The sequence below is a fragment of the Falco punctatus genome (genome assembly GCF_963210335.1).
Source record: "Falco punctatus genome assembly, contig: scaffold_318, whole genome shotgun sequence".
Taxonomy (NCBI): domain Eukaryota; kingdom Metazoa; phylum Chordata; class Aves; order Falconiformes; family Falconidae; genus Falco; species Falco punctatus.
In genome coordinates, this window is record NW_027660072.1 from 1 (window position 1) to 10,167 (window position 10,167).

General features: G+C 65.3%; 1 protein-coding gene across 2 annotated transcripts; it reads right to left on the reverse strand.

The window, feature by feature from the left end:
- Positions 1–6: 6 nt before the first annotated feature.
- Positions 7–8,127, reverse strand: LOC308058108 (voltage-dependent calcium channel gamma-8 subunit-like). Of its 2 annotated transcripts, none has more exons than XM_080412106.1 (7): positions 7,819–8,127; positions 6,693–6,776; positions 5,202–5,342; positions 1,889–4,790; positions 1,169–1,316; positions 427–493; positions 7–309 (listed from the first exon to the last, which is right to left on the reverse strand). In XM_080412106.1, the coding sequence occupies exons 1-4, from the start codon at positions 8,000–8,002 to the stop codon at positions 4,222–4,224; spliced, it is 978 nt and encodes a 325-aa protein (XP_080268232.1). In that variant the 5' UTR covers positions 8,003–8,127; the 3' UTR covers positions 7–309; positions 427–493; positions 1,169–1,316; positions 1,889–4,221. The 2 variants fall into 2 exon arrangements, with proteins under 2 accessions (XP_080268232.1, XP_080268233.1); XM_080412107.1 differs by having other exon boundaries at positions 6,693–7,237; positions 7,819–7,898.
- Positions 8,128–10,167: the final 2,040 nt, after the last annotated feature.

The following is a 10,167-nucleotide window of genomic DNA, read 5'->3' on the forward strand; positions in this document are numbered from 1 at the left end:
CACCAACAGACCCTGCCCACACACATGCCCCACCCACCACACTGTCAATCACCCGGACCCTCCCCAGGCTTGACCCAGGGGAGTGGTGCTATGTCCTGGGCCGGGGGCTCTTGTGGAAGCTCTGCCTGCACCCAGTGAGCCCCCACCTCCCCACCACTGAGCCCCCCACCTCTGCCCCTGTGAACCCCCACCTCTCGCCCAGGTAGTCGCCGATGGCAGTCTTGTGAGCCCCTCGCCCTTGTAGAGGAAGCGGGCGATGTCCTCGGCCGTGTGCCGCAGCAGCTCGTTCTCCACCAGGAACTGGATCCCCTGAACCCCAAAAACATCAGGGATCTAGGCAGCCAGGAAACCCCCTGCCCCCACATGGGAAGGGGGGGGGGGGGGGGGGGGCACCAAGACCCAGACGCCCAGGAATGCTCCCCTCACCTTTTTGGGGTCCATGTTGAATTTCTTGCGGCCCATCCCCATCTTTCGGTTCCTCTGGAGGGTTTTGCTGAAGGGGGGAGGTTAAACCAGGATTGGAGGAGGGGGGGGCCCTCAAACTTTGGAGGGTATTTTTAGGGGGACCCCAGAGTCAGAGGGCAGCTCTGGGGGTGCCCTGAGCCTTCAGACAGGCTGAGAAGACCCAAATCACCTGGGGGGCGGGGGTAACCTGGGATTGTTGTGGGGCATTTAGGGACTCTGGGGTGGATTTTGGGGGGTCCTCATGGTGTTTGGGCCCACCCCATGCACTGGGGAGCACGCACCAGGTTTTTGGGGTTCCCCAGGCATGGGAGGGCGGGTGAACGGGGTCTTTGTGTACAGGGGACCCCAGACCAGGTGTCAGAGTGCTGGGGGGTATCTGGGGATTCTGGAGGGAGAGATTTAGGGGCTCAGGCAAGATTGAGGGGTCCCGGTGGGGTATTCTGAAGCCTCAAGGGAGACATTTGGAGGCCCAGAGGGGGAGTCTAGGGTCTCAGTTGTGTATTTGAGGGCCCTGGGGGGCAGTTCTGGGGGCTCAGGTGGGTTTTGGGGGGTCCCAGAGGAATATCTAGCAGCCCTGGGGGTTAGTTTAAGGTGCCAGCTGGATGTCCAGGCATCCTAGAGGGGTCTTTTGGAGCATTGGAGACCATCGAGGGGGGGGTCAGGGGTTTGGGGGAGATTCTGGGGGGTATTTATTTGGGGGTACCTGCCCTCGTTGGCCTCCAGCCCCTCGACCTCACTCATGGCCTCACTCAGCTCCTCCCGCAGCCGCTGGATCTCCCCCAGCAGCTCCTGCTTGCGCCGCCGGATGCTCTCCAGCTCCAGCCGCTCCTCCACCGTCAGGTCAGGGGGCACTGGGGGGGCCAAGGGGCTCACAGCCCCCACACCCTGCCCCAGACACCCGCCCGGGGGCCCATGGCCGCGCCCCCTCCCTCCCGAGCCACCAGCTCTTGGCCTTAACCCCGCCCCTTTTCCTAAACCACGCCCCCTCCACCAAGCACCGCCCTTTTCTGCTAGAACACGTTTTCCCTCACGAGGCCGCACCTCTCCTCTAGCCACGCCCCCTCCGCTAGCCACGCCCATTTCACCTCAAACCCCGCCCAGAATCAATCCCATGCGCAGCGCCGGCTTGGTAAGGGGGGCGTGGCCCGATCAAAAGGGGCGTGGTCAGCTCATAGAAGGCGTGGCCTAAGAAATTACCTCCGCGCACACCTCCCCCCAACATCCCATTGAATGGTTTGACCCACCGCCCCCCCCAGCCGGGGTAGGGAGTGGTGAAGCCTTGCCACGTGACCGCTCCCCCCCCCCGGGGTAAACGATACGGGCCCGTTACGTGACCGAGGCCCGCCCCACCCCTTCGGAACCGACCCCACGCGGCCACCGTCACGCGCCGCGCCCCGCCCCACCCTATCCCATCAGGGCCTACCATAGACTCCGTCCTCCATGGCAGCCGGAGCGGCCGACTCGCGCCCGGGCGGGGCTGCTCCGTCCCTCTCCTCCCGACTCGTCTGTCCTCCGCCGCGGCGCCCCGCGCCCCGCCCGGGCCGACCTGAGCGGCCGCCGCAGCTAATGAGCGACCGCGCATCTGACGGACGGGTCAGAAAACCAATCGGAGTGCACGCTAGGACGCAGCCCGCCGCGGCATGATGATTGGCAGCGGCTTGTAGCCAATGAAAGAACCGATAGCCCAGGATTGGATGGCAGGTAGTCACGCCGACCAGTAAGCGAGCAAAGCCGCCTTTTTAAGGCGTGGAAGAGCCAATAAGGAGCGAGGAACTCCTAGCCTCGCCTTTCCCCGTGACTGACGGGCGTAAGAGCCAATGGGAGTGCGGCATTGCTTGCAGGGTGTGGCCTTGCGAAGGGCCTGGCCGGTCGCTAAGAGCCTCATGAATGTTAACGCCCTTCATTAATATTAACGAGCCATCATTAACACCTGGAGGCGGGGACACCCCTCACCCGGTGAGGTCACGGCGGAGTCCCTCAGAGTTGCCACGGCAACAGCAGAGCAACACCCCCCTATTACCATGGCGACCAGGAGCACACCCTCCCCCCCCCCCGTGTGCCCCACACGCCGCTTCCAGAGATTCAATTTTATTTTAAAGAGCGAAGTTTCCGTAAAAATCCATGCGGGGGGGGCGGGGCCGAGCCCGGGGCTGTACAGGGGGCGGGGCCTGAGGGGGGGGGCCTGAGGGGGCTGTACAGGGGCGGGGCTGTACAGGGGGCGGGGCACCCGATGCTGCACGTTCGGGGGGGGGCTCCCAACGATCCCAGCCCCCCCCTCAATTAGCCGACATTCGTTAATGGGGCTGGGTGGGGGCACTGGGAGTAATGAGGGGGGAACTGGGAGCAACTGGGGGGAACTGGAAGCAACTGGGCTGACACTGCATGGGAGAGCCTGGCTCTGCAGATGGCCCATGGCACTGGGAGATACTGGGAGCTACTGGCACAGCACTGCCTGGAGACTGGGATGATGCTGCCCAGGGAACTGGGCCATACTGGTATGATACTGCTCAGGGAACTGGGCTGTACTGGTCCAATACTGTCGAGCAAACTAGGCTGTACTGGTCTGATACTGCCCAGGGAACTGGGTTATACTGGTCCAAAACTGCCCAGGGAACTGGGACATAGTAGTCTGATGCTGCCCTGGGAACTGGGACGTACTGGTCTGACAGAACCCACAGGACTGGACATTACTGGTCCGAGGCTGCCAAGGGAACTGGGCAATACTGGTCCATACTGCTCAGGGGTGGCTGGGGGGGATGTCGTGGGTCCCACTGCCCCCCCCCCCAGCATGGATCCCTCCCAGCCTCCCTAAGGCACAGGGACCCCCCCGGGACTGCATGGGGGAGCTGTCCCTGGGGACCCCCCCCAGACAGGAGGGGGGGAGTGACAGCAGTTTTGGAGATCCCTCAAGAGATGATGGTTTTGGGGACCCCCCCAATAAACGGTGGTGTCAGGGATCTCCCCAAGAGACAGCAGTTCCAAGGGACCCCCAAAAGAGATGGTGGCTTCAGGGACCCCCCCAAAAGGTGGCAGCATCAGGGGGCCCCCCAGAGCAATTGGGGGGGGGGCATGGGGGTGTGTGGAGCTGGCACAGAGTGTAGCCCTTGGACTGGTGGGTGGGGACGCCCCCAAATTGCCCCATCCCCCATGGGGACTCCAGTGTCCCCCAGATTTCCCCCTGGAACATGGAGGGACCCTGCCCGGGGGGGGCACAGCCCTGGCCGCCTGCGGGAGGGCTGGAAGGGGGATGAGGAGGAGAGGAGGAAGATAACGAGGACGAGGGGCGCTGGAGGAAGATGAAGAGATCAAAAGGAAGGTGAGGAGGACAAGGATGAAGAAGGCAGGAAGAGGTTGAGCAGAAAGGAGGAGGAAGATGAGGACAGCAGGAGGATGAGGAATGCAGGGAGGGGTGAAGGTGAGGATGAGGAAGATGATGAGGGAAGGAGGAAGGTGAGGAAGAGCAGGGCAGAAGGAAGATGAGGTTGAAGAGCGCAGGAGCTGGGGCAGCAGGGGGGTTCCTTAGGGGGGTGCCCAGTGGTTTCTGGAGGTCCCAGGGGGTTCCTGGGGGGGCTTCCAGGGGTGCCCCTAGGTCAGGGTGGTCTTGTGATTGAGGGTGCTGGTCCCTGGGGGGTCCCACAGGGATTCTGGGGGGGGCCTGGGGCCCTGGGGGTGCCCCTAGGTCGGAGTGGTCTTGTGATTGAGGGTGCTGCTCCCCAGGGGGGTCCCAGGAGCTCCGGGGGGATCCCTGGGGTGCCACTAGACGGGGGTGGTCTTGCGGTTGAGGGTGCTGGTCCCCGAGGCGCTGTCGGGGGGGCCCCCGGGGGGGTCCTTCCCAAAGGCATTATGCAACTGCAAAAAGGGGGGTCCAGGGGTGCCAGGGGGCGGCGGCCCAGGGGGTCCCTCCCGGGAGAGGGTATACATAGAGATATCAGCCGGGGGGGCGCCCCCCCCGGATTTCCCGGGGGGAGGGAGGGGCGGCGGGGGGGGAGGGGAAGCATCCCGCGAGCGCCCTGGTTCGCTGGACCGAGAACTGGAGCGGGAACGGCGGCGGGGGCGGGGGCGGGGACCGGGGGGGACGCGGGGGGGCGGGGGGGGTGGGGGTGGTCCCGGCCCCCCCGCAGGACCCCCCCGGGCTTTGCGATGGCGCTCAATGTAGAGGTTGACAGCCAGGACCCCAATGGCCTCGGCCAGGATGAAGGAGAGCCCTCCGAAGTAGAAGGACCAGCCGTAGGAGTAGTGGCTCTTCTTGTCCTCGTCCCGCTTCGTCCCCGGGTCCCCCGCGTTGGCCGAGATGTAGACAATCACCCCAATGATGTTGCTGAGGCCTGGGGGGGGACAACGACAGGGGATGAAGGGCAGGGGACGAGGGGCAGGGGATGACCCAAGGGGTCCCCAGTGACCCTTCCTGTGATCCAGGGACCCCGGGACTCCCCTGGGATCAGGGACTCCCCCCAGCCCTGGCAACCCCCCAGGCAGGGATTAGGCTCCTCCAGTTCCCAGCTGTCAATCCCCCTGGGATCTAGGGGACACCCCTCATCCCCCAAGGGTCCTGCCTGGGATCGGGGACCCCCTACCCCTCCAGGGATCCTCACTGGGATCTCAGGGGACACATCCTCCCTGAGAAACCCTCACTGGGATGTAGGGGATGCTCCCTCTCCCCCCGGGGTGTCCTGCAGGGGATCAGGGACCCTTCCCCAAAAGACTGGGAGATGTAGGGTCCCCCCACACACACTGACCGGCAGCGACGAAGAGGATGCCGGCCCCCAGGACGAGGCTGGTGCGGGCGCGGCGCAGGCGGCTGGCAGCAACACAGACCCCCCCCAGCAGCAGCAGGACGGCGCTCAGGATTGGGAAGATGCTGGAGGCCCGGACCACCCCTGTGGGACCCCCCCCCCTCGTTAGAACTGGCCAATGGGAGCCCCAAGGCTGGCAGCCAATCAGAGTACACAAAGGGCATGGGATCTATCAGCCCCAGCCAATGAGAGCCCTGCAGGCTGGCAGCCAATCAGACCCCATGAGCATCCTGGGATCCATCAGCTCCCAGCCAACTGGGAGCCCACAGGTACACTGAGATCCACCGGCACCAGCCAATGGGAGCTCCCCAGGCTGCAGCCAATCAGATCCTGCAAGCCCCATCAGGATCCCTTAGCCCCCAGACAAAGTAAAGGCACCAGCCAATCAGAGAGAGAGTATTAGAGGTTGGGAACCAATGAGGAGAAAGGAGGTGATCCTGTGATCAGGAGCTAGTGAAAGCATGGAGGCTCCTGTGGGTCTGAGACCACCAACCAATCAGAAAGGAGAATTTCTTAATGGCTGGGCAGCAGCCAATCAGGGCACAGGATCTCCAGGTCCATTGACACCAGCAGCCAATAGAGACCCGGGGTACCCAGCACCTCCAACCAAACAAACCCTCCGGCACCCCCTGCCCATAGCCACAGCCAATCAGAACTAGGCATGTGCTCGCTGCAGGTAGACCATCAGCCAATCAGCAGGGCAGGATTCCCAGTAAAGCAGCCAATCAGAATGCAGCCCCCTCCAGCGCTCCAAGGCCAACAGCCAATCAGAAGACAGAACCCTGACCTCCAGTATCCCTGTTGCTGGAGGAGGGGCGTTGCCATGGCATCCCCGTTGCTAGGAGACCGGCCCTGTTGCCAGGAGCGTCCAGCTGCTATGGGGAGGGCTTCCACAGGAGCCCCGTTGCTAGGGGGTGTGGCCAGGGACTGTTGCCATGGGAGCAGCATGGCTGCGGCAGTTGCCAGGGCAATGCCAGGGCATCACCAGGATGATGCTGGGCTGGTTGCCAAGCTGGTTGCCAAGGCAGCACCAGGGCATCACCAGGACGATGCTGGGCCGGTTGCCAGGGCGGTTGCCAGGGCAACACCAGGGCATCACCAGGATGATGCTGGGCTGGTTGCCAAGCTGATTGCCAAGGCAGTGCCAGGGCATCACCAGGACGATACTGCACTGGTTGCCAGGGCGGTTGCCAGGATGATGCTGGGCTAGTTGCCAGGGCGGTTGCCAGGGCATCACCACAGCAACACCAGGACATCCCTGGGATGATGCCAGCCCAGTTGCCAGGGCGATGCCAAGCCAGCTGTCAAGGCATCACCATGAGGGTGGTTGCCATGGCAACACCACGGCAGCTGCCAGGGTGATGGCAGGAGGTTGCTGGGGTGATGTCCGAGCGGTTGCCGGGGCGACGCGGGGCGGTTGCCGTGGTGACTCACGGAGCAGGTACTCGGCGCTGTCGTGGTCGTACTCCATGTCCTCGGGGAAGTGGTTGATCTTCAGGCACAGCCCCCGCTTCAGGCCTGCAGGGACACCGCGGGGACACCGCGGGGACCATGGGGACGGGGACAGGGCTGAGGACCCCATGGGGGCAGGGACACCACAGGGACACAGGGATGGCTGCCACGGGGGCACGGACACTGCAGGGACACCATGGGGACCAGGCTGGGGACCCCGTGGGGACAGGGCTGGGGACACCATGGGGATAGGGACACTGTGGGGATGTGGACCCCATGGGGACAGGGCTGGGGACACTGGGGAAGGGACACCATGGGGATGGGGACAGGGCTGGGGACACCAGGGACAGGGCTGGGGACACCATAGGGACAGGGCCACCACAGGACTGCCAACAAGGACATCACAGGGACAGGAATACCATGGGGGATGGGGACGGGGACAGGAACGCCACAGGGATGGGGACACTGCAGGGGTGGGGACATCACAGGGACAGGGACATCACGAGCGCGCTGCAGGGACAGAGGCACTGTGGGGATGGGGACATCGTGGGGACAGGGACACGGTGGGGATGGGACCACCGCAGGGATGGGGACACCGTGGGCCACCTCCAGCTGTGCCACCGCAGCTGCAGCCCCCCCCCAGCGCTGTGAGCTTCCCCCAACAGTGCCACCAATGTCCCCAAGGCCACCACACTGTCACGAGCTTCCCCCAACGATGCCACCAATGTCCCCAATGATGCCACAACACTGTGAGCTTCCCCTGACAGTGCCACCAACGTCCCCAGTGCCATGAGCTTCCCCCGACAGTGCCACCAATGTCCCTGGTGCCGTGAGCTTCCCCTGACAGTGCCACCAACGTCCCCAGTGCCATGAGCTTCCCCCGACAGTGCCACCAATGTCCCCGGTGCCGTGAGCTTCCCCTGACAGTGCCACCAACATCCCCGATGACGCCACAACACTGTGAGCCTCCCCAGTGCCATGAACTTCCCCAGACAGTGCCACCAACGTCACCAACATCCTAGTGCTGTGACCTTCCCCCAACAGTGCCACCAACGTCCCCCAACGCCCCCAGTGCCGCGAGCTCCCCCTGACGGTGCCCCCCACCCACCTTCGAGGCAGCAGATGCGCCAGAGCCCTGAGTGGGTGAGCCCACCAGGGTCACGCCGGTCACGGTGCGTGGCGTCCTCGCCGGAGACATTGCTGGTGTTGCAGATGAAGGCGCGTGCGTAGAGCCAGTAGTCCGTGCCGATGGCGATGGTCATGAGGCCAAAGGCGGCGAAGGCGCCCACCATGGTGAGCAGCACCTGCACCCCCTTCTCGCACCAGACCACCCCCTCCCCATTCCAGCGCTTGAGTGACTCCAGCCTGACCCCGACCCCGGGGCGGACCCCGGGGGGACCCAGGCGGACGGCCGGACCCTGATCCCCCCCCGGACCCCTGGTGGGACGGGGGGACCCAGGCGTGTGTGGGGGCAGTGGGCAAAGGGGGGCAGGGGGAGCGACGACACCCACGTGTTCAGGACCCCCAAATCTGACGCCCCCTGGGGCGCTGGGGGTGTGGGGATGGGATGGGGGGGTCCGGGCCCCCCTGCTGGGACCCCTACACCCCCCTGCCCACTTGGGGACCCTGGTGTTGGGGCCCCCCTGCTCTGCCCCCTACACCCCCCCACCGGCCCGGGGTGCTGGGAAGGGTCCCAGGGGTGAGGGGCGTGGAGGGACCCGGGGGTCTGGGGGTGCCCCCCCGCCACGTCTCAGGGCCCCGGCGGGGGGTGAGCAGCGCCCGGGCCCGAGTCCATGGGGGGGGGACGTGGCCGTGGCCTCGCACGCTGGCGGCGGCTCCTCCGTGACGGCCAGCGAGCTGCGGAGACACGGGGAGGGGGGGCAGCCTCGCACGAGGGCCTTGCACGAGGGCCTCGCACGAAGACATCTCGTGGTGCATCAAGGTCCCCCCCCCTCCCCCGCTTCCTGGCCTGGCAGGACGGGCTGTACAAACCCTTGTGCATGTCGCTCACCAGGCATGCGCTCTCGCACACGCGTGTGCACTGCACCCCATCACGCGTGCTGACTCACGACCGCGCGTCACACGCAGGGACACGCGCACCCACCGGTGGGTGACTCACTGGAACAGCTACACCGTCCCCGGCGAGATGGACACCCCCAAGCCCCAGCAGTGCACACGCGTGTGCAAGGCCGAGCGTGGCTGCAGGCAGGCAAAAAGCCTGACTCGCTCACGTGAGGGAGATGGAGCAGCCACGCGTGAGCGCAGCCCTGCATATGCATGTGCAAGCGTGCCCGTGTGTGTGCAGAGCACGCACATGCCTGTGGGAGCATGCACACGCATGTGGGAGCACGCACATGGCTCTGGGAGCCCGCACACACGTGTGGCGGCGTGCCTGCGTGTGCACAGCACCACGCACACGGCTGTGGGAGCGTGCACACGTGTGGGGGGGTTCCGCACGGTGCACACACGTGTGCACGTGGTCCACCCAGATGCCTGGGTCCACCTCCCAGCCCCCCCTCCTTGTCGGGGTGGGGGTTACCCTGCCCATGCCCCAGACCACGACCCTCCCCCCCCAATAGGGTGGGAAATGCCCCCCCCCAGCACTGGACCCCCCCTAAGCCCCCCCCAAAAAACCTCCTGCTTCCCCCTGCCCCCCCCAGGTGCCCCCAATCTTCTCCCACTGCCCCCCCAAACCCCCAGGGCCCTCCTGAAACCCCCATCACCCCCTTTCAGCCCCTCTCCCCTGAACTCCAGCCCCCCCCCCCCCAGCTCCTGTACCCTCCGGGGTCCCCCAACACCCTTCTCTGCACCCCAGGACTCCTTCAAAGCCCCCAGGGCCCCCCAAAACCTCCCAGTGCACACCAAGACCCCCCAGGCCCCACCCACATCACTCCCTGCCTCCCCCCCGCTACCCTCAGACCCTCAGGACCCCCCGAAAGAGCCACTGCACCCCAAAAGCCTCAATCCACAGGAACCCAAACACCCCCTAGGTGCCCCCAAAGCCCCCAGTGACCCCCAAAACCCTTCGCTGGCCCCCAACACCCCCCAGGGCACCACAGAAGCCCCCAGAGTGCCTCCGTGCCCGCCCTCCCAAAGACCCTTAACCCTTCAGGGCCCCCCCAAAAGTCCTCAGTGTCTCTTTTTGACTCCCCCAGAAACCCCAAAGCCCCTGCCCCCCGACTCCTCCAAACTACCCCCAGACCCTCTCAGCCCCCTCCAGGGCCTTCAAAAAGCCCCCAGACCCTCTCTCAAGACCCCCCCCGGACCCCAACAGCCCCCAGAACCCCCCCAGAAAGCCCCCAGGACTTCTGTCTTCCCTCTAACGCCCCCCAGGGCCTCCCCAAAACCCCTAGGGCCCCCTCAGACCCCTCCCTGAATCCCAGCACCCCCCAGGACCCCCCCCCAAGTCCCCAGGACCCTGCTTTGTCCCTCCGCACCCCCATGGTCCCCCAAAATC